This window comes from Capra hircus, chromosome 2, assembly GCF_001704415.2.
Source record: "Capra hircus breed San Clemente chromosome 2, ASM170441v1, whole genome shotgun sequence".
Taxonomy (NCBI): domain Eukaryota; kingdom Metazoa; phylum Chordata; class Mammalia; order Artiodactyla; family Bovidae; genus Capra; species Capra hircus.
In genome coordinates this window covers 110,846,892-110,871,664 of record NC_030809.1, presented here as the reverse complement: position 1 = coordinate 110,871,664, position 24,773 = coordinate 110,846,892, and the positions used below count along the sequence as shown (strand labels likewise).

Genomic DNA, 24,773 nt, shown 5'->3' with positions numbered 1-24,773 from the left:
CCCTCAATCTATACAGTCATACTTGAGCAAAAAGAGGATTACGGGCAGTAGCTTCAAAACTGATCTCTATACGTTCAATGTAGTTTTTTATTGGTTCATATTTCCAATGATTCGTGTCTCTTATATCCATATTTAGGATATATAAAAGAGTATAATAGAGAAAAAATTGAGGACCTATAAATTTGAAGTAAATTGGTAATAATTTTCTTAATTCTTTTCTGCACTGCCCTTTCTGTTAGCTTTTAATAACACCTTTTGTTAATTTTACCTTTCACTTTCCTAGTGATAGACTTTCAGAATAACATTATAAATATTTTATGAAATTAAAACTTATTTGAGGACTTAGAGATACTAACTTGATTGTATTATTATATTACTAAAATTAATTTGGTATTAAATATGTTGAAATCTCATTCTGAACTATTAATAGTTTTCTCAAAGGACTAATGTTGTTATGGTGCTCCTGAATATACTCTTGTAAATGATAAGCTTTTCCCTGTTTCCACTATCTTCATAATATACCACACAAAATCTTTTCTTCTCCCAACTCACATGGATTATAGGCAAGCTGAGAATGATACATCAGAAATTCTCAGATTCTCAAATTCTACCTTATCTTGACTTTATAGAAAGGCAGCTTTTCAAAATTGAGGGGTTTTTGTGGGGCTAACATTAATATATATTAAAGATTTGCTAAAGAAGTTTTAACTATTCAATAGTATGTTCAACTTTTACAGGAAATTAATTAGTTTTACATGTAAAATGCGTTACTATATAACTTGTAAGTTTTACAGTTTAATGCCTACACACCCCTACTTTAAAAGAAAATAATTGCCCTTTTAAAAACTGCTATTAAGGGAAATGCTCAAAATATACCCCAAGTCTGCCTAGCAGTTTTAACCTGCATTTTATGTTTAACTTAGCATTTTATGAAGATTCTACATTGCTGTAGCATACTTTTAGCTTAGAATGTTGAGCCAAGGAGATATTAAGTTGCCAGAAGGGACTCTGAGTACAAATAGAAAGTATTTGTATGCTAAATATCTATTGAGGGACAAATTGGTTTTTACTTTGCACGTAAATTTTTAAAGTTAAAAATTTTGAAAGGTGTTAGGTTTTGCAGGTTACTTAAATGAGGCAATATTGAGATCTATTGTTGTATACTTGTCTAACCTGGGTTTTTAAAAATATAAATTTAAGTAATTCAGATATTAGATCTTATTTTAAAATACTGTTAAAATAGCTGTAGTATGTACTGTTAAGGTTTATTGCCATATCTTTTTGTCTAAACGGAAAAGAACGATGTCCTTTTATTGTATGTGATTACCAAATTTACCTCCCTCTCTCTAGTAGGATCTTTTCTTATTCATGTCCCTTCAATACCATAATTGCCTACAGAAACCAATTCTTTTCCAGAGATGCTGTTTCTTCTTAGACCTTTTCTGCTGTAAATGGCTCAACTAGTGGCCGACTAGAGTATTGAAATTTAGTGTTCTTACTAAGCATGATCTCCATTCTGGACTACCTCTCTTTTATTTTAGTAATTTGACCTACCTTTGCCATGTGTTTGAGGATTCCATTCCATAATGGAATTCCCTTCTGTAAGGAGAGAATAACTAACAGGCTCAGGCTGTTGTAACAGAATACCATAGACTGGGCAGCTTAAACAACAGAAACTTATTTCTCCTAGTTCTAGAGGCTGGAAATCCAAGATCGAGGTCCCTTGGGGTTTAGTTTCTTTTTTCCTTCAACCATTCATTCATTTTTTGGCTGGGCTGGGTCTTTGTTGCTTTGTGGGCTTCTCCTTGCGGTGGCTTCTCTTGTCGTGGCTCATGGGCTGCAGGGCATGCAGGCTTCCAGTAGTTGTGGCTCCTGGGCTTTAGAGCACAGGCTGAATAATTGCTGTGCATAGGGTTAATTTCTCTGCCGCACGTGTGATCTTCCTGGATCAGGGGTCAAACCTGTGTCTCCTGCATTGGCAGTCAGATTCTTTACCAGGGGAGCCTAGGGTTTAGTTTCTGTAGCTTTCTTCCTAGTTTGTAGATGGTCATCTTCTCAAATCCTCACGTGACTTTTCTCTGTGTTGCCACAAAGAGCTGGTGGGGTTGGGAGGAGAGATCTCTTTCTTCCTACTCAAAAAGCCACTAAATCTCATCAAGAGGGCCCCACTCTCATTACCTAAGCTAACTCTTAACTTACAGAGTCCCCTTCTCCAAATACCATCACCCTGGGAGGTTAGGGCTTAGACATACACAATTTGGGAGGAACACAAAGCCTTCAATCCATAACAGAATGTATACTTTTTCTCAGTGGGATTTGAGAGAAGTTACTTAGAGTTGCTGAATTATCTTTCCCCTAGAAATATGTCACTTTGTTTTAAGATCCAAGATACTGGAATAAATACTAAATTACAATATGGACGATATAAATATATTTACTGATGACTATGGAAGATTTACCTGTATCTGCATATAATCAGTTATAGTTCCTTCCCTTAACCTTTGCTCTTAAACAGCTAGGATCCAGCTGTTTGTTTTAACTAGTCCTCCTGACGTTTGGGGGTTTATCCTGTAAATTTTACAGTTCAGACTGAATGAAGCTTGTCTGTCCTTTTGTATTACAAGATCTCATGGGGCGTGTGTGTGTCTGTGTGTGTCTGTGTGTGTGTGTGTGTGTGTGTCTGTGTGTTTAGTCGCTCAGTCTTATCTGACTCTGTAACCCCATGGAACCCACCAGGCTTCTCTGTCCATGGGATTCTCCAGGCAGGAACACTGGAGTGGGTAGCCATTCCCTTCTCCAGAGGATCTTCCTGATCCAAGGATCAAACCCTGGTCTCCTGCATTGCAGGCAGATTCTTTACCATATAAGCCTCTAGGGAAGCCATACTTGGCATGTTTTATAGAGGAATAAAAACTTGCTTAACTGGCACATACATGTATTTTATTTTCTTTAGTAACTATTTCGTAATATTGATTACTGCCATTGTATAAACATCTGAAGATTACCAAAAATTATAAAACAAATGTAATTATGTGTCAACAATCTAGTTGTCTCAAAATTATATATAATAGAATTTCTATAAATTCACTTTTCAAATAATAAGTATCCCCATACCACAACTACAAGTAAAAGCTGAAACAAGTATTTTTGCTGGCAGTTCTAATAAGCATTTCACCGTTTTATCAGATTATTTAAAATTATACCAGTTTACTAACGTTTGGTAGCTTCATACATGTGTAAGAAATTAACAGAAAATTTTAAGGCAGCAATCGTTAGTAATCTGAAAAAAGTAAGTTACCTCTTTCTGTGTTCTGTGATATAATTGAATTTGAATTTTTTCATATTTATGGACACACCTATATAGCCAGTTTCTTATTCTGCTTTATGTAACTGAATTGAGACAACTGAACTGTGGTTTGACTTTATTGTTGTGAAGCTTTTGAATCTATTTCCTGTCCTTATAATGAAACTATTTAATCCCCTGGAACATTATCTTACCTTTTTTTTTTCTTATTTTCATTAAAATTAGAAATACTGTGACTGAAGCTACACTAAATGAGGAAATTTCAGGGAATTTAGTGTATTTTAGAGAACTCTCCCCCAAATTTTAGAAAAGTTCATCTTCAATGGTTTCTATATATTATCTATGGAGAAAGAAATGGCATCCCACTCCAGTATTCTTGCCTAGAGAATCCCTTGGGCAGAGGAAGCTAGTGGGCTGCTGTCCTTAGGGTTGCGCAGAGTCGGACATGACTGAAGCGACTTAGCATGCATGCATGCGTTGGAGAAGGAAATGACAACCCACTCCGCAGTACTCTTGCCTGGAGCATCCCAGGGATGGGGGAGCCTGGTGGGCTGCCCTTTGTGGGGTCGCACAGAGTCAGACACGACTGAAGCAACTTAGCATGCATGCATGCATTGGAGAAGGAAATGGCAACCCACTCCAGTATTCTTGCCTGGAGACTCCCAGGGACGGAGGAGCCTGGTGGGCTGCCGTCTGTGGGGTCACACAGAGTCGGGCACGACTGACGCAACTTAGCAGCAGCAGCATGTATTATCTAATGCCTAATTTACATTAAATATCTACAACAAGTAGGGGTTGAGTTTCATTTTTAAATAATTGATATAATCTTAAGGTCAAGTAGAATATAAACATACTTAGGTTTTTAATCTGTGAACATTTGTTTTTCTTTATGACACTGAGAATATTCCTTTCAGTTTAAGCCTTAGATAATGGTGTAATAGACTTTATACCTGTTATCTGCCTTACAATGAAATATACTTTCAGAGCAAATTTCAGAATTGTTGATTTTTTTGAGACAAAGGATTTTTTTTTAATTTTAGAAGATAAATCATTATAAGACAGTGCTAATGAAGAGCAGAAATATTTAAGAATAATATTCAGAAATGATCCCTATTCCATGTTATATATAGATTTATAATGGTTACACATTTAGGCCAAGGCAATCTGTGTTTACTTAATAGTTTTTCAAAAATATTATAAAATTGGCATTTCTAGAACTTTTCACTGAACTTTGGTATATTCTTGTCTTTTAACAGTATTTATATTGACAAAGTGTATGTGTAATGGGTGGTTTTGTTTGTTTTGGTGTCTTTCTTTTAAATGTTCTAAAAATTGTATATTTTGAGACATGAAAATATCAGAATTTTTAGATTAATGAATGTTAAAGTAAATTCCTTTAGGATTTGCCTAGGTGTGCTCTGATGACTAAGGATCTAAATCACAGCTAGTCATATAATTTTTGTTTTAAGAGTCTCTTTAAAATTGTAGTAGAATTTATCCAAAGAGATTGGTCAGATTGTACATGTGTGTTTGTGTATTCCAAATGTTGTAAGGTCTCTGAATAATTAGTAGTTTTGTGTTTTACCTTTCTTCCTCCTTTAACTATTGTGAAATATCTTCATTTGTTTTGTATTAGAAAATTATTCCCTCATAAATTAAATTAAAATTTGAACATATCAGAAATAAAACTTACAGCTCATTTTGTGTTATAAGTCAGTTTCAGACTACCTTGCAGTCATTTTTAGTTTAGACATTATAAAAATAGATTTCTTTTAGTACAGAGATTTTCTTGTGGAGGTTGGTTTCTTGAAATAGGCTTTTGCCTTATCTCTCTCTGTCTTTCAGGCATTGAAAAGAGCACTTCGATCTTTTAACTCAGTGGTACTTTATAATACACTATTCTTTCCATCACTGTTAAAAAAAAATTGGTGCATGAGTGAAAACATCTTTTTTATATCACCAATAAATTGAGCTTGTTATAGTCCCCTCTCTTCATTTTCAGGAAGAGGCAGAAATCCAGGCAGAACTTGAACGGTTGGAAAGAGTCAGAAATCTTCATATTCGAGAGCTCAAAAGAATAAATAATGAAGATAATTCACAGTAAGTCATTATTTATATTTCACAGTATTACATGATAAAAGATTTTCTCCCCTTGGAGATCATAAACACAGTATTTCCTTGTTGAGGGACTTATCATAGAAATAAAGTCCTTCCCATGACTCAGAAGGCCTTGTATGGTCCGGTCTCAGCCACCTCACCACCCCACCTCTCTCATCCTCCTCGCACTTATATGTCATAGATACACTGGCTCCCTCAATCACATGTCATTCCTATCTCAAGGCTCTTCTGTTCTCCATTTCCTCTGCCTGAAATATTCTTCCTCTAGACACTTGAGTGGCTTGCTTATTTCACTCCAGGTGGTCATTAGAAAGGCCACCCTATCTAAAATATCAGTCCTGGCGTTACTCCATCACCTCTCTCAGTATCCTTACCTTGCTTTATTCTTGGCATTTATCACTATTTGGAATTACATTTTTTTTTCCAGTTCTTTTATCTGTTTCCTTTCACTGGAATGTAAGCTACATGAGAGCAGGGATTTAGTTTTGTTCTTGCTGTATCCCCCAAATCTAGACCCGTTTCTGGCATATGGTAGGCACAGAATAAATATTTGTTGACTAAATACCAACGTTGGTATTACAGTAGTGAAGAAGAAATCATTTCAGCTAAAGGAATTTCATTAAACCGTGTATCCAGCATTGTGTAAAGAAGAAATAGAAGAGCAGTTTAAGTTATAGTCTCTGTCCTTAATCCCTAATTATCAAATTTATTTAAACGCTAAAGGAGTTCAAAGAGAAAATGCCTATGGACAGGTGGGAGCTTTATCAGAAAGACAGAAATAAAGCAAGGCATTAATTGGATGTAGTCTGTGTAGAGGACAGGAAGGATGTCTTTTTTATACTTCCAGATTTATGTAATTTAAATCTTCATGACCTAAATGAGTGTCAGAATTGGAAGTGGCTTATTTCTGCCATGAAATATCTTGCTTAAAAGAAGGCCTGTTTATGATTATCTTTATGAACATAATCATTCTAATATATAAGGTAAATGAAATAACATAGTTATGGAATATACTTGATTGTACCAGATAAATTCTAATAAAGCAGATAAGTCAAAGCTAATTTGCAGTTGACTGTTCTGAAAATTATGCCCAAGCTTGTTTGTGGATATAACTTAATCCACTTGATGAAAATTAAATGAATTGTTATATTTCCCTTTCTTTTTTTTTTTTTTGGCTACATGGCTTACGGGATTCTAGTTCCCCAACTAGAGATTGAACATGGGCCACGGCAGTGGAAACACTGAGTCCTAACCACTGGACCACCAGGAAATTTCCTACATTTTGCTTTAAAACTAAACAGAAATCTCTATTAATTCTCAAGAAAAGCTTAAATTATTAAAGTTGTGTTGACATTGAATAAAATACCATTGTATATTTTGTATCTGAGACTATAAAACTGTCATTGATTCCCCCCCCCCGCCCCCCGCCCTTTAGAATCAAAGAGTGTACATTTTGGAACCATGTTTTTCTGTGAAACCTTGCCATGTATTAACTGTTGACCTTGGACAGTTACTTAACCTTTCTGTGCAGTAGTGCCCTCATCTGTAAAAGAAAGGTAGTGGCAGGGCCTACTTCAGAGGGTTAGTTAAGAACCAAACGAGATAATACATGTGAGTGCTTAGTGTGTAGCAGGTGTGATAAACACTAAATAATTTTATTTGTGGTGGGTTTTATTTTTTTAAGCATTTCTTTTTTGATTGGGGATTAAAATTTTATTTGTAAAAGGCAAAGACTATAAAATTTAACCATGAATGAAAGTCAGCTTATAATTATTTTTAATCCTATGTCAGTACTATAAAACTTGATTAATTAAGTTAAGTAATAAAAGTAAGTTATAAAAGTAAGTTTTCATAAGGGAAGCATTTCCTGATGAATAGATACAGGATTTTATAAAGCTCTTAATAATACAGTAGTTGGTAGGTCTTTATCACAGTGCTATAATTGGTCATTGAACTTGAATATTCAGCTTGATAGCTGATTGTTAGGCTTCATGAACACCAAAGCGTTGAGATGGGTGATAGTCATGCAGGTAGAGAGAGAAGTATGGAATAGAATTCAAAATAGCAGGAAAAAGAAATAGGAGTAGAATAAGAGCACAACTGTGTTGTGGACAGAACCTTTTTTGTGTGTGTTTTCATGTGCATGAGTGTTTTTTTCCCCACCCTTAAGGTTCAAAGATCACCCAACGTTAAATGAAAGATATTTATTGCTCCATCTGCTTGGTAGAGGTGGCTTTAGTGAAGTATATAAGGTAATGTACTTTTTTTTTCTGTTGTTCACACTAACATAGCAAAGATATAGGAGTATGTGGTTAAGAAGTACATGTTTATTGTTTTTATGATTTTTTGACTGGGAAATTATGTCCTCTCATTCCAAAAAGAGTCTGTGATGGCTTATGTTATCTCGAGAGTCTAAACTACCCTTGTGCCTTTGCAGACCCTCTGATATTTGGTAGCTGATTACCACTGACCAACCTGATACAAATAATAACAGCCATTAGAATCAAGATAGGCAGGTAGCAGTTTAATATAGTACCTTTATGACAAGGTTGTACCCCTTAAACATGTGTTACAAGTCCTTAGATGTCCTGGATTTACCCTAATTTCTACCTATTTCAAGGCCAGTGTTTCTCAAATATATATGAAAGCAGAAATTTTTACTCATCACATTTAATACTTTATACCTTTTTTTTTTGCTCTGTATTGTCTTTCTGACCAACGTTTAAATACTGTGTTCCCAAATTTCTTTATCATTCTTAATCTCCTTTTCAAATATATCCCCCTCCCCCTCCCTGAGTTATCACCTATTTGGTTTCAGATATAGATACATATGTATATATGTAGCTGTCTACCCACACTTCTTTCTGAGCCCCATACCTGGATGTGGATGCTTCATAAGTACTGCAAAGTCACATGTGAAATAGAAGCTTATCTTCCTCTCCTTCCACACCTTCCCCTCCCTTTAAAAGAAAAAACACTGCTCCCTACTTTAATACACAGCACTGCCCTTTATCTACCCAGTTCCTTCCCTGAAAACCCTGCAGTGAATGAAGAATGAAGGTCATTTTTCACTACATCTTTCCCTTAACGCCCTTCCTCCAGCATAACCAGTCTCTGGTGTATGTCATTATTATTGTCATTAAGCTCTCCTAAATCCAGCAAGGGCCCTTCTGTCAGCTCAAAGCCTCATTGTCTCCTGTTTGCATTGCTCTAATCTAGCCAATCACCTTTTCTTGGACATTGAGTTTCTCCAGTCCATTTGTGTGTATGCTGCAGCTAGAATGGCCTTGTCAGAAAATGCAGCCTGATCATCTCACTGCCCTGCCTTATAAGCCCCAGTAGCTTTCCCATTTGCTCTTAGTTAGGATGAAGTCATAATGAAGGTCATGAAGTGAAGTGAAGTTGCTCAGTCGTGTCCGACTCTTTGCAACCCCATGGACTGTAGCCTATCAGGCTCCTCCGCCTATAGGATTCTCCAGGCAAGAGTGCTGGAGTGGATTGCCATTTCCTTCTCCAGGGGATCTTCCCGACCCAGGAATCGAACCTGAGTCTCCCGCATTGCAAGCAGACGCTTTACCATCTGACCCACCAGGGAAGCATAATGAAGGTCACAGTCTCACCTTAAACTTTAGTTCCTATTAAAGGTTTCCCTATTAATCCGCCTTTTATAAGCTCTTTGTAACACTTTGAACTTCATTATGTATTGGTATAATCAGTGATTAAGACCTCGGGTTCTGAAGCCAAACAGGCTGAGTTTGAATCCTAATTCTGATTGCTGTTTACCAGCTCTCTAAACTTTGGCTTATTGCTTTACCATCCTGTCTTCATCTGGGACTGTTTAACAGTTATGTACATCATGGGATCATTGTAATGATTAAATGAACTATTAGGTAAATCACATAGAATTTTGGTGTTGAGTAGATGTAAGCTCATCAAATTGTTATTAGAAATCCTCTCTGTTCAAGAGACAACCTGTATCCACTTCTGACTCTGGGGAAATTATGGGATTTGGATTCAGAGAACTAATTTCTGATCTTGGTTCAACCGTGAACTAGTTTTTGTTTTGTTAACTTGGATAAACATTAGTATCACCCATCAAGAGTGATCTATGAGCCCTGTTCCAGTTCTTGTTTCTTTGATTCTAATGGTAGTTTATCTGGGCACTTAAGCGTTGAGTAGTCTTACCCAGGCCACAAGGTCAAAAAAAAGATCATAATAGCTCACGGTGGATCTAAAATCACTGTAGCTAGCACTGGCTTATCCTAAAAGTAGCCCAGCCTCTGTTGCTTCTAATAGCTTTCATGACAGTCTTCTGCCACTGCCCAGTAGTATTTCCACTGTTTTTAGTCTCACAGATAGGGGCTAATAGAGACTTTTCTCTTGAAGAAAATCTTACATAGAAATTAGAAAATGCAGATTGTTGAGGCCCTAAAGTCTTAAATCCCCATTGTTGACTTAAATACTAATGACAGCTCCCTCTGACCCCTTCAAAGTCCTTTCATTGTTGCCAGGTCCCTTGGGAAACAAAGCAGATTGTAAATTCAAAAATAGACTTGTGGAAGATATTGAATCAGTTGCTTAATGATTACCATCTTAGCTTTATGGGAAGGTATACTTTGAAAGATGTGTCTTACATTATAATCAGTATACACTAATGATAACTTTAGAATTTTTTTACTTTTTTATTCTTACTGTGATTGCTTGTAAGTTCTTTAATAAACTTATTATGTTCTTTTTGCTTTCTCCTACCTGAACTTTTTTTCTTTTCTGTTGTTTAAAACTTAACTAATGTCTATTGGGCATTTATTGTGAATCATGTATTATTCTAAAGACTTTATATGTTTCACTCCATTTAACTCTCTTCAATCCAAACTTTGAGACTTTGTTAGCACAAAGTAACACATCTAATAAGTTTATCTGACTCCAAAGTGAATATTCTTAATTACTGCACCCTTTGTGATTTTGGATCTCGTGCTTTTATAATTTTGTGACAAGCAGTTTACCCCTCCTGCTTATTTTAAGGTTAAATTGATAGAGGGAGTGGAAGCTATGAACCTTCTTCCTAATAAATCTGTAAGCTTTTTAAGTGTTTTCTTAAAGGAGCACTTTTTGTATATAAGTTACCGTAGAACCTAAATAATAAATTTCTTTCATGATATGCAGTGTTGTTTTTTTTTTTTTTTAAAGAAAAAGTCACCTGAAGCCTTAAAAAATACTGATCATTCTTTATTAATAAATAGGTTTTTATACTGGTTTGTTCAAATTATCAGCCTATCTTGAGATTAAGGAATAATTGCTCATATGGTGTGGTAATTATATATGGTTATATTTAATTTTGTAATATAAGTTTAGGACTTTAGTAAACTAATTTTCAAACAAGTGGGGAAAAAACATGGAGTCTGTAGGAAAAGATAGAGGAAAAAGTTTGCTTCATCCAATCCACCAAAAAATTATTAAAGTCACCTGTTTTCCTGGCTGCTTGCTGCTGCTGCTAGTATAGAGGAGGTCTATGTATGTTTGTTTGTTTGTTTTTAAAGCTTTATTGTTTTATGTTAATTCAGTATATTGGCGTTTATAAAACTTGAACATGAGAATTCACATTAAGGTTTACTCTGATTTAACAGCATGAAATTTGTATCTTGTTTCTGATAATAAACGTGCCACTGAACTATAATCTTAGCAGAGATGACTACCAAAAGTAGTATATTTTATAATATAAAAATGTATATTCTAGTTCCATATTACTGCAAAATTATTACCCCCAAAAAAAGTGAGCTCTTCAGTTGGTCTTTGGTTCAAAGTCTTCTCTGTTCCTTTAATCCTAGGCTTTTGACCTTTATGAACAAAGATATGCTGCTGTGAAGATCCACCAGCTTAATAAAAGCTGGAGGGATGAGAAGAAGGAAAACTACCACAAGTAAATATTAATTCTTTGATTTTTATCAATTTTGAAAATACATTTAATGGTCATGGAGGATTAATACACTCTCCTTCTTGTAGACATGCCTGCAGAGAGTATAGAATACACAAAGAACTGGATCACCCCAGAATAGTTAAACTCTATGACTATTTCTCCTTGGATACAGATACGTAAGTGAATATAAACAGACTTAGTTTTTAAGAAAAGACATGTTGGCATTTGCTTTCCCTATTCTGTACTGATGATACAAATACTCATTTGTCCATTGTGACTGAATTAGTGGCTAATAGTTTGTGTCTGATTTTTTTCTTTTCTCCATTGTAGGTTTTGTACAGTGTTAGAATACTGTGAAGGCAATGACTTGGATTTCTATCTGAAGCAACATAAGTTAATGTCAGAGAAAGAAGCTAGGTCTATTGTAATGCAAATTGTAAATGCACTAAGATATCTCAATGAAATCAAACCCCCTATTATACATTATGATCTTAAGCCAGGTAAGTAATAAAATTTGTCTTAATTTTTAAGCTTTAAAGAATATAATTATCTGAAAATATGCTTTGTGATTTAGTTTTTAAGAGACACTGGCATACTAGTAGAATCTGAAGTGTTTTTAAAATAGTATCACTATATTTTTAAATTATATTTTAAATGTATATTTTAATTAAAATTTTTGCACATGTATATTAAATGTATTATCTATTTCCCCCAAATCAGCTTTCATAGTAAACATTTTTTTCATCTTTGTATCATTAAATAAACTTTGTTCTTAGGAAACATCCTCCTGGTAGATGGAACAGCATGTGGAGAAATCAAAATCACCGATTTTGGTCTGTCCAAGATCATGGATGATGACAGCTATGGTGTAGATGGAATGGATCTAACTTCCCAAGGGGCAGGCACATACTGGTAAGTGTATTATTAAAAATGCCAAAATTATCTAGGTCAGTTGCCAGTCTTTTTAAAGAGAGTTTATTTTCATGTGCCTTTGAGATTACTGTGGTGTGATAAGGGTACTGATATGAAGTCTCTGAGTTGAGACTACTGGCACCAGCCCTCTTTTCTCTTCCTGTCTTAACTGTAAATATCAGGAAACTGGAGGAAGAGAAATTTGGCATCAGTGACTACCAGCCAGAAATTCCTAATGTGGGTTTGTGAATCTTGTTCTGTAATGTTAGAGTGATGTTTGTTATGAATCAGTTCAGTAGCTTAGTCGTGTCTGACTCTTCATGACCCCAAGGACTGTAGCACGCCAAGCCTCCCTGTCCGTCACCAACTCCCAGAGTTTGCACAAACTCATGTCCATTGAGTCAGTGATGCCATCCAACCATCTCATCCTCTGTCGTCCCCTTCTCCTCTTGCCCTCAGTCTTTCCCAGGATCAGAGTCTTTTCCAATGAGTCAGCTCTTCGCATCAGGTGGCCAAAGTATTGGAGTTTCAGCTTCAATGTCAGTCCTCCCAATGAACACCCAGGACTGATCTCCTTTAAGATGGACTGGTTGGATCTCCTTGCAGTCCAGGGGACTCTCAAGAGTCTTTACCAACACCACAGTTCAAAAGCATCAATTCTTCTGTGCTCAGCTTTCTTTATAGTCCAACTCTCACATCCATACATGACTACTGGAAAAACCATAGCCTTAACTAGATGGACCTTTGTTGGCAAAGTAACATCTCTGCTTTTTAATATGCTATCTAGGTTGGTCATAGCTTTTCTTCCAAGGAGCAAGCATCTTAATTTCATGGCTGCAGTCACCATCTGCAGTGATGTTGGACTCCAAGGAAATAAAGTCTGTCACTGTTTCCCCATATATTTGCCATGAAGTGATGGGACCGGATGCCATGATCTTAGTTTTATGAATGTTGAGCTTTAAGCCAACTTTTTCACTCTCCTCTTTCACTTTCATCAAGAGGCTCTTTAGTTCTTCTTCACTTTTCTGCCATAAGGGTGGTGTCATCTGCTTATCTGAGGTTATTGATATTTCTCCCAGCAATCTTGATTCCAGCGTGTGCTCTCTCCAGCCCAGCGTTTCTCATGATGTACACTGCATATAAGTTAAATAAGCAGGGTGACAATATACAGCCTTGACGTACTTCTTTTCCTATTTGGAACCAGTGTGTTGTTCTATGTCCAGTTCTAACTGTTGCTTTTTGACTTGCATACAGATTTCTCAAGAGGCAGGTCAGGTGGTCTGGTATTTCCATCTTCTTCAGAATTGTCCAGAGTTTATTGTGATCCACACAGTCAGAGGCTTTGACATAGTCAATAAAACAGAAATAGATATTTTTCTGGAACTCCCTTGCTTTTTCAATGATCCAGCGAATGTTTGCAATTTGATCTCTGGTTCCTCTGCCTTTTCTAAAACCAGTTTGAACGTCTGGAAGGTCATGGTTCACATGTTACTGAAGCCTGGCTTGGAGAATTTTGAGCATTTACTATGAATACTACTACTTAATATTACCATCTTAGCTATTAAAAGCAGTACATATTAAGCCCTCTCTCTACAGGTTTTGTGGTTACAACTTTTGTTTGAGATGGATGTTTTGTTGATCATGAATGAGAAGAAAAATCTGGTACAATCTTGGTCTTTTGATCTTGAGGCTAAATGAATGCCATTCCTTCACAGTTACCTAGGTGTTGACAAAAATTACTTCATTGTGAATTTTCAAAAAAAGTTTAGTTTTCAGAATGAATTAATTAGCAAAAGGAGTGAAATCTTAATTGGAAGGGAGATAGCTGTACTCAGCCTCACTGAGCAGAATGGTGATTACAAACATACATGTGACTTTAGGATCTCTAGCACATAGTTAGCCTGGGCAATGGAATATGCTACAAGTTTATATGCATATTTACTTTTCAGAATAGGGATTAGTCATATCCATGTACTCATGTAAAGCCATTTTAGAGCTTTAAAATCATGCTTGTGGCATTTTTTTAGGAATATAATACAGTATGTCATAGATTTTTAAAATACATGTGTAAAGAAAATCATTATTCAAACTGGTAACTCCTTGAAGGTCAGCACCCTCAATCAGTAAGTAATCTTGAAACTTTCTTTCAGCAACAAGACTCCTTTTTTCACCACGAAATCTTAGAATCCTGGTTGCTTGGTAGAACCCTAAATTATGTGGAAAACAGCTTAAAACCATGTTCTAAGTAATAGATAATCCTTTGCAGGTCTCCCACATGCTGTTTCCCTCTCACTCTGGCTTCCCTAGTGTAGGGCAAGGCAGTGGAATTTCCCTGGCAGATGGGCATCAGGGACCCTTATGTTTAGTGTGCTCTGCAGGAAAAAGATACAGTCATGGCATTTCCATGTTCAGTTCAGTTGCTCAGTCATGTCCAACTCTTTGCAACCCCATGAATCGCAGCACGCCAGGCCTCCCTGTCCATCACCAACTCCCGGAGTTCACTCAGACTCATGACCATCGAGTCAGTGATGCCATCCAGCCATCTCATCCTCTCTCGTCCCCTTCTTCTCCTGCCCTCAATCCCTCCCAGCATCAGAGTCTTTTCCAATAAGTCAACTCTTCACATGAGGTGGCCAAAGTACTGGAGTTTCAGCTTTAGCATCATTCCTTCCAAAGAAATCCCAGGGCTGATCTCCTTCAGAATGGACTGGTTGGATCTCCTTGCAGTCCAAGGGACTCTCAAGAGTCTTCTCCAACACCACAGTTCAAAAGCATCAATTCTTCGGTGCTCGGCTTTCTTCACAGTCCATCTCTCACATCCATACATGACCACTGGAAAAACCATAGCCTTGACTAGATGGACCTTTGTTGGCAAAGTAATGTCTCTGCTTTTGAATATGCTGTCTAGGTTGGTCATAACTTTCCTTCCAAGGAGTGAGCGTCTTTTAATTTCATGGCTGCAGTCACCATCTGCATTCATATTAGGAACCTGGAATTACACTTCTTATAGAAACTGTGTTTCCTAAAATGGTTAGTTTCTAGTCATATTAGTTTTTTAAGGCATATATTTGGTAAACAATGTCCTATACAGACTTTTAGAATGTGTGTCATGGTGGCTTTACAAATTGCCTTTCATCCCCTAACTCAGTATCACTTAGAAGAAAAGTGAGTTTTATTTTTTCCTCCCTGTCAGGTCTCAAATGCAAGCATTCAGTAAATCCTGCTGTTCATTTTTCCTGAAAAGCTTTGGTATCTATTCCTATACTTTCTCTCCTTGCTTACACCCTTTTACCTTGAGGGACAGGATAGCATAGTGTTTAAGAGCCATTCTTGTTTCAGTTACACACACACATAAACCTACAGAAAATGCATACTTTTCATAGAACAAACTTGGCTTTTTACTTGATTTGGAAGGTAGGAAAGGATTACATCACATACAAGCTATTGGTCATCTGTGAACATTCTGCTGAAATTTAAATGATTTTAGCATAGGGAGTATAAAACAAAAAACCATAGATTCCCATTTAGCTGTATTATTGCTTTTCAGGACTTTGTAGTTTATCCAAATTTTAGACAGGGGGAGATGCTTGCATCCTGGTGGAACTGTTTAAACTTATTTAAAAGGTAAAAATAAATATTACAATCTTATTTTTACCTTTTCTTTGTCTAAAATTATGACTTTATAAATTAAAAAGATAAGTATTTTTGAATGTTCCATATATTTCTGCTGCTGCTACCATTCAAAACTGCAGAAAGATTAATGAATTAATGTAACAGAGGTCCCTGGAGGGAAGCAGAGAAGGCTTGTGATAGGCAGGTCTTGAAGAAAGAGTGGTTACCGTGTCAAATGAGTATAAGTCGCTTCAGATCCTGACTCCTTGTGACCCTATGGACTGTAGCCTACCAGGCTCCTTTGTCCATGGGATTCTCCAGGCAAGAGTACTGGAGTGGGTTGCCATGCCCTTCTCCAGAGAATCTTCCCAATCTAGGATTTGAACCCCCCCCCCCCATCCTCCTGCATTGCAGGCGGATTCTTTAACCTCTGAGCCCCGGGGGAAGCCCACACTAGGGTAAAAGCAAGCATAAAAGGTTGTCATATTCAGAAGCATGTGGGGAAGCACAGTGTGGGGACCAAATGAATTGGCTTTGGCTAGCCAGTTTGAGTGGAGAAGGCAATGGCAACCCACTCCAGTACTCTCACCTGGAAAATCGCATGGACGGAGGAGCCTGGTGGGCTGCCGTCAGTGGGGTCGCACAGAGTCAGACACGACTAAAGCGACTTAGCAGCAGCAGCCATTTTGAGGGAGTCGGGAAGAGATTTTGGAAATTTAAGTTGCTGCTAGACTAAGACAGTCTTTAATGTCACACCTTTTATCTCCTGTTAGAAGCAAGAGATGAAAGGTCTTACCTTGTTAGTGATGTTGAGGTTCTTTAAACAAAAGGACTGGCTGATGTGTGTTTTAGGAAGAGTTTGAACATTGGTGAAGAGGGGGATAGGAAGAGTTTTTTTGTCGTGGATACTCAGAACACTGTAGTTTCTAATGATAATTTGTCATTTCTATAGATAATACACATTTATAATTGACCCTTAAACAATGCAGGGATGAGGGGCACCAGCCCTCCACACAGTCAAAAATCTGAGAGTAGCTTAGAGAGTTGCCCTTCATATACATGGTTCCTCCAAAGGCTTGAAACGCACCCACGCAGGGATTATGTAGTGTGTAGTAGTTACTATTAAAAAAAAAAATCTTCATGCAAGTGGATCCATGCAGTTCTAACCTGTGTTGTTAAAGGGTTAACTGTATCTTACATACTTTATCACAAAGTTGTTTGCTTTGGCGCTAGGGTCAGATACAAAAGCTTTAAAAGTTTAGGACATCCTTCAATGTATGGATAAAATGAAAATTCTAAGATTTTACATTTACAGATTTAAGTTATAAATTGTTACTATCCTTTCCTTTTTTCTGTCTCCACCCCTCTCCCCACCCCAAACTAGGTATTTACCTCCTGAGTGTTTTGTAGTTGGAAAGGAACCACCAAAGATTTCCAACAAGGTTGACGTGTGGTCAGTTGGAGTCATCTTCTTTCAATGTCTTTATGGTAGAAAGGTAAGTTAAAGTATAGCAGATTCAGCTATATGGAGAGAAGTTGAATTTTCTCTTCTTGAAGTTTCATTAATTTGAAGTCCGTTTAGTCAAGAATTCCAAGAATGGAGACCTGGTTGAGGCAGGAACAACAACAACAAACCCCAAATAGCTGTTTATTTGGGGTTAGGAACAGCCTGGGAAGCAATAATCCAAGAAAGCACTTGAACTGTGTTGCAGCTCTACACAAAGGAAGGAACGGTGCTTATAAGCAAAAAACTGCAAGGTTACATAAATTGTCAAGAATTGGGATTGGAGCTGGCCAGAAGTAAGGGTGCTGTTCACATAGTTGCAAAGTGGGGGTGACTTCTAAACCGCAAGGTTGCAGCTAGCATTTGCTAATTGGTTTTGAAAACAACTAGTAGTGTCCTTTGGTTGGATATGGTTTGGAAAGTTCAGGTTGTGATGCAGGAATGTGTCTGAAACCACATCCATATTGGCTACCCAGCTCCATTTTGGATGCCTGAACCATAGTTAACACATTTTAATTTTTTTAGGTGATCTTAAATATATCATCACTTACTAAATTTTCATGGATCAGAATTACTTTAATGTCACAACAGCTTCTTAACACCGCTGTTGTTTCTGTAGCATTAGAAATAATGGAGTCAAAACTGTTTTCTTCACTTTCTCACATCCTCTACCCCATTCTCCCCGAACCCCCCAAAACACACACATTTGGCCTGAGCATGTTTCCCCCTGTGCTTCCTCAGGGAAATTCTGTCAAACTTAGTCCTAATGTTTCTCAAACCTCTCTTTATATTGAAGTCAGAACTACAAACTACCATGGATATCTAATCCTTATCCCATTCAATCCCTTCATCAGTGTGAAAAGTGATCCAGGGACTTGTCTGGGAATTCACTGCATGTTAGGACCAAACCCAGAGCTGTTTCATTAAACTTAATTTGTCATGCTCAAGGTGTGTTACTCTGGACTGTGCACAGATGTTTCCACTACTTTTCAAACTAGTTTGAACTGTATCAAACTAAAGGACACCACTGCTGCTGCTAAGTCGCTTCAGTCATGTCTGACTCTGTACGACCCCATAGACGGCAGCCCACCAGGCTCCCCCGTCCCTGGGATTCTCCAGGCAAGAACACTGGAGTGGGTTGCCATTTCCTTCTCCAGCATGTGAAAGTGAAGTTGCTCAGTCCTGTCCGACTTTTAGCAACCCCATGGACTGCAGCCCACCAGGTTCCTCAGTCCGTGGGATTTTCCAGGCAAGAGTACTGGAGTGGGGTGCCATTGCCTTCTCCTAGCTGTTTTCAAAACCATATCTGCTAGCAGGTGCCAGCAGTAACCTTGTAGTTTCTTCTACTAAGAAGAAGTTCTTACATATTTTAAACACTCAGAATAAAATATTTGATATTTTCATCTTAATTGCTTATTTATAGTGTTTTGGCTATGTGGAGGATTGATCAGATGGTCTTTCTCAGCCTGCTGTCAATTATAGCCTATGAGAATACATCCCAACCTGCAAGTAACTTAAGATTTTTCAAAACACAAATCATTTATACTGCAGGGATTCAGTGATAATATCTGTTTAAATATTTTGTGAGATAAATTTCTCAACATTTTATTCATTTCTTTTAAAGCCATTTGGTCATAATCAATCTCAGCAAGACATTCTTCAAGAAAATACGATATTAAAAGCCACTGATGTCCAGTTCCCTGTAAAACCTGTCGTAAGCAGTGAAGCAAAGGTACCAAATTTATGTAAATAAATTTTGTGAAGTAGTTTTTTATTTCATAAGTTTGTGGTTAAAACAGTCGACATTTGTTAATAAGTAAAGCAAAAAGGACTGCAGCCACAGGCAAGTCTATCCAATAGGGGCTGGTGATTTGCTCGGGAAAAGAGCTGCTTAGGCCTTTGGTTGTGATAGTTTTTAAGGACCCAAATATAGTCCATGATGTCTTTTAAGAAGGCAGGCTAAAGAGACCATAATCTATTATGATACTCACATAAAGTTCAAAAGACACAAAACTCAACTGTGGTGTTTAAAAGTCAGATAGCTATTACTCCAGTAGACTGGGGCAGAGGCAGTGCCTGTGACCAAAAGTGGGCATGAAGAGTCTTCGGAGGTTCTGATAAAGTGCTTTTTCTTGATTCATCTGCCAGTTATATAGTTATATTCATTTTGTGCTGTATGCTCAATAGGGAGAAAATATTACAGCGAAAAATGCATCATTCTCTTGGCTAAACTAAATTAACAGTAAAGTGGAATGACTGTTCTACAGAAGACAAATTTCAGAAAAAGATGACTGGAGTTTTGTAAGGAGAAATGCAGTATTCCATATTCAACACAGTTTATAGGCATACCCCAGAGATAGCATGGGTCTGATTCTATACCACTGCAATAAGGTGAATATTGCAATAAAGGAAGTCACACACAATTTTTGGTTTTCTGGTGCACATAAAATTATGTTTACACGATAATGTTGTCTATTAATTAGTGAAGTAGCATTATACCTAAAAAAAATAATATACATACCTTAATTAAAGATACTTGCTTGCTAAAAACTGCTAAAGAGACATCATCTGAACCTTCAGCCAGCCTTTTTGCTGGTGGATGGTCTTGCCTTGCTGTTGATGGCTGCTTACTGATCACGGTGGAGATGCTGAGGCAGTTTCACATTGATGGGACTTTTCCTTTCATGAACAGTTTCTCTGTAGCATACAGTGCTTTTGAGAGAAGTTCTACTGTGAGTAAAATGATTTCAAAATTGAGTCAACCCTCTCAAACCCTGCCACTGCCTTATGAAGCTAAGTTTATTTAATGTTCTAAATCCTTTGTTGTCATTTCAGCAGTTAAACTTGCGGTCTTATATGGGCGCAGTTTATGGCATCCCCCAAACAATTACAGAAGTAACAAGTCACTGATGACCACCACAAATAAATCATGATGCAAAGTCAAAGCCTGCTAGGATTACCAAATGTGGCAGAGTGAGCACATGCTGTGCGAAAAATGGTGCCAATAGGTTTGATGCAGGGTTGCCATAAACCTTCAATTTGAAAAAAACAAAAAGCACAGTATTTGCAAAGTGGAATAGAACAAGGTATGCCTGTACTGGAAGTCCTAGCCAGAACAGTTAGGCAAGAAAAAGAAATAAGGGGCATATAAATCAGAAAGGAAGAAGTAAAACTGTCACTATTGGTAGACAGGGGTTTTTATATATAAAATGATATACTCAGACATTGTACACCAGCATTCACAATAATTAAGAGCAGAAGCAACCCAAAAGTCAACCAACAGATAAGCGGGCAAACAAAATCTAGCATATACATGCAGTGGAATATCAGCCTTAAAAAGGAGCGAGATTCTGACGCACACTGCAACACGGATGACTCAAACATCATGCTAAGTGAAAGACATAGAAGGACGACTGTTTCATGATTCCACGCACATAGGTGCTTAGAATAGCTAAATCATAAAAGAGCATACTGGTTACCAAGGGCTGGGGGAAGGAGGAATAGGGAGATATTGCTTAATGGGTACAGATTTCAGTTTTAGATGATGAAAAAGTTCTGCAGATGGATAGTGGTGATAGTGTACTGCAGTGTGAGTGTACTTAATGTCACTGAATTGTATACTCGGGTTAAAAATGCTCATTTTTATGTTATGTATATTTTAATCTCCATTAAAAAATTTTTAAACAAAAGAAATACAGCTTTCCAGCAATAAGTGGTATCAATAATATTTAGTACTGTGAACTATTAGAGGCTGAGAGTTGAGAGTTGCATTTGCAATAATTTTATTGCTAGTTTTTTTTACTGTGAACCCCCAGTGAAATGAAATCTATTTTCTGAAATGTGTCCATCGTCTGTAGTTTATTAATCAGTTTATTAATACTTAGAAAAGGAAAATATTTTAATTGCTCTTCTTTTTTTTAAGGCCTTTATAAGACGCTGTTTGGCATACCGAAAAGAAGATAGGTTTGATGTGCACCAACTGGCAAATGACCCCTACCTTCTCCCACACATGAGAAGATCCAATTCTTCAGGCAACTTACACATGGCTGGGCTGACAGCATCCCCCACACCCCCTTCTTCGAGCATAATTACTTACTGACTTTCCTCCAAAATCGGCATGATGTCTTTGAATTGCTTCCAGATGCACACTTGAGTTTGAGAGCTTTTGAGTGTTTTTGTTGTTTTCTTTTTTACACAGGATATGGTTGAGAACTGTTTGTGAACTGAAGTTCTTCATAGAGTCGTTTGTATGAGAGTGGATCATGGACCCTGAATAAATGTACACTTCTGACTGTAACCTTAAGCAGTGAAGGGTGACTGCCTGTTGCACAGAAACAGGAATACCATGTTCAAGAAAAGTGGTTTTTGTTGGGGAGGGGAACACTGTAAATAACGTTTATAATACTTCAGTATGTTTGGTTGTTACTCGAGAGTTCTAATACGAAGGGTAGTTTTTCATTATTTAAAAACACATGGAAAATGAGACATATTTCTAACACAAGAACTATACAGTGCCTGGATACATTATTCAGCATTCAGCAGTTTATCTGCTCTAACCAAAGTAAGAACGGAATGACAGTGATAGTTGTGTTTTACAGTAACAGGATGTGAGAGAATCTCTGGGCAGAGTCAGACTTTGTCATTTGCCTAGTCTGGCTTTTAGCAGGTTGTACCTTGAAATCACATGTCTGCTCTTTTCACTGGTTATGTTAAAGGGAGAGCTGTTCCTAGATACTTTAGACCTCTGACAAAGTACACTGCTTATTTTGAGATCAGTCAGTTGAAGTCACTAAATTATGGTATCTCCAGTGTTCTCAACATGTTAGAACTGTTAACAGGTATTTTTATTTTGTTACCAGGCCTTGTTCATTCAAACAAGTGACAATATATAACCAAATGCAGGCCAGTTCTATGCAGGATAATGATAAATTCCCTTCTAGCTCCATTGTAAATTGTTGTACAGATGTCATATTTCAACTAGCAAGTTTCAGCAGCTTATTCTTGTACAAATGTTTAAAAATATGGCTTTTCTAATTGGATATTGTATTTTTTTTAAGTCTTCTTGAAGGCGCTTTAATTGCTGCTAAATGGTGTTGCTTCTTTGCTTAAAAAAAAAAAAATCAAATGACCTCCTTAAAAGGTGCAAGTTGACTGTACATCATAGAAAGATTATTAAAAGCAGGCATTTGTTAACAATTAAGGCATGTAAAAATGATCCATGTTGGACATAAAGAGTTCTTGAAATCAGTTTCTTGATTTCTAGGGCTGTGGGAGCACATATGTAATAGATTTATAGATTGTTCATGGTAATTCTACATTTCTAGCAGGTTCTAATCAGCAAGGTGGGATGACAGTCCCTTAAACAAGTTTCTTGCGGTTTGTACAGATTTGTTAAAATGTGAACATTTTCTAACTGCCTTGTATGGTAGAAACCGTTATTTTTCAGGATGCTGTATTTCACTCCTTTAAGAAATTTCTTTATCATCACATTCATAATGCTGATTCTTACATGTAAATTGTCCATGTTGCTGAAAAAGGAGGCTATGTTTAACACAGATTCTCCTTAATATTGTACAGTTAAACGGTAGCTCTAATTTCTGATATTGCAAGCCATTTTGTTCTTTCATTGTACATAGACACATTGTCTCTTTAAGATGCTGCTGAAATTGTAGAGAATGTAGCCAAAACAGTAATAAACAATGACAGTTAAAATTTAAAGACTATGAAATTACATTTGAAGGGAGCTTTCAAGACTTAGGACATCGACTGGGCTCCTTTACTTAAGAATCAGCTGAATTAATTCTTGAAGTATACTTCAAGATAAGTATGAAGGGGTTTCAAGCTGTTAAAGTATACCTAATAACCATTATCAAGGCTAATGCTAGGTAAGTAACACTTAGCCCTACTGGGAATGGCTTAAGGGCTGTACCTGTTCCTCTGTAGATCAAGATAGAAATCCTATAAAAAATACTGACATAGTAATGGAATGTTAGCATTAATTGAGTGCTTTAGGTGCTGTCTGCAAATTTTTCAGTTCTGTTGTTTGGGTTTTCATCCTTCTGAACCCTAAAATACTATGTTCATTATAGTAACTGTTATTTAAAGTCCCCAATTAAAATACCCAGTTTTGTTTAAAATTTTAGGGAGGTATATATAAGTGGATGTGTACATCTAACATGAGATTGAAGAAGAGGTACAGACTTAGATCACTGGCCTTTATGATATTATTTTCAAATAAATGGAAGTGACTGCTACTGTCAAAATGCAGAAAAGGAGGAGAATAAGCCATAAAATTGCTTCCCTGGGCTTAGGTAATCATCTGTTTAGAATCCAAGGTGTGTAAGTGATAAGCCAGCTTTGAGACCCTCTATTCCTCTTAAAGTTTTTCCAAAGAAATGACACAGCTTTGGGATAGTATGTCCCTACCCCAGCAAGTACAAGATAGCTAACTGAGCCAAAGTGAGGACTGTTACCTTTACCTGGGACACTTGTATTTATCACTAATTTCAGTCACGCTGGTAATCTATTACTCTAACTAGCTTTTGAGGCTTAAATTGTTTTTTGGTCTCCTAAATTCTATCCTCAAAATTAAAGCATTTCCTTTACCCTTAAGACAGCAGCCAAGGTCTCCTCGCTTTAAGAAGCACTGCAAGGTAAATGTATAGTTTTTGCATATAATTTAAAATATTTCTCTGATATGAATTAGCTTTAGTGCATGCATGCTGAGAGGAAGTAAGTGTAGAAACCACACTAATTTATTAAGTCTGGAGTTGGGTAGATACTTGGTTGTTTTTCAAAAATGAAGTCTATTTTTTACTTACTGGCTGCCATCCCCTTCTCCTAAAAAAATAATTTTCAATTTAAATGGTACATAAAATGTGAACAAATACTTCTACAAATACCTCATTACATGAAACCAAAATGGTAGAATTTCAGTGAAACAAATTTAAAGAGTATATTGTGTGTTTTGCTGTTGTTACCTATTAAATACAATAATGCTGATTACCATCAGATGTTATTAGCTATGTTTTGCAGCAGTAGTGCAGACTGTCCAGTCCTTTAGATTGTGAGTTTCATTTACATTACTGTTTGATTTGTATGTGGAAAAGGCAGACTTACTCTTACACACGTTTTAACATCACACTGGCACGTCTTAAAATAATCCCACTTTAAATTTTGACATGTTATCTGATCATTTTCTTCCCCAATATACTAAACTTTAATGTTCTTAAGGCTTAATTTATTTAAAAATTATTTTGCAGCTAGCTTTAAAAGAAAATTATTAGAATTCTAGTTCTTGGGTTTCAGGAATTCTGTAAAAGTCTTAGAATTTCTACAACTTTCCATTGATTTGAATTATACATATCTCCATTTACCTTCCCCTGCTTTCATGTCCCTCTTCCTTTTTT

The 24,773-nt window shown here is 36.7% G+C and overlaps 1 protein-coding gene across 4 annotated transcripts in view; it reads left to right on the top strand.

Annotated features, from left to right (window-relative positions):
- TLK1 (tousled like kinase 1) overlaps positions 1–24,372 on the top strand; it is a 176,305-nt gene extending 151,933 nt beyond the window's left edge. For 3 of the 4 annotated variants that reach the window (XM_018064521.1, XM_018064534.1, XM_018064529.1), the window contains 9 exons: positions 5,307–5,404; positions 7,593–7,674; positions 11,248–11,339; positions 11,423–11,512; positions 11,667–11,836; positions 12,113–12,248; positions 17,245–17,356; positions 18,989–19,096; positions 21,287–23,082. In XM_018064521.1, coding sequence (XP_017920010.1) covers positions 5,307–5,404; positions 7,593–7,674; positions 11,248–11,339; positions 11,423–11,512; positions 11,667–11,836; positions 12,113–12,248; positions 17,245–17,356; positions 18,989–19,096; positions 21,287–21,463 — 1,065 coding nt within the window. In that variant the 3' untranslated portion in view covers positions 21,464–23,082. Of the gene's footprint in view, positions 1–5,306; positions 5,405–7,592; positions 7,675–11,247; positions 11,340–11,422; positions 11,513–11,666; positions 11,837–12,112; positions 12,249–17,244; positions 17,357–18,988; positions 19,097–21,286 lie in introns of all 4 variants that reach the window. The other variant, XM_018064515.1, reaches the window with a different exon arrangement.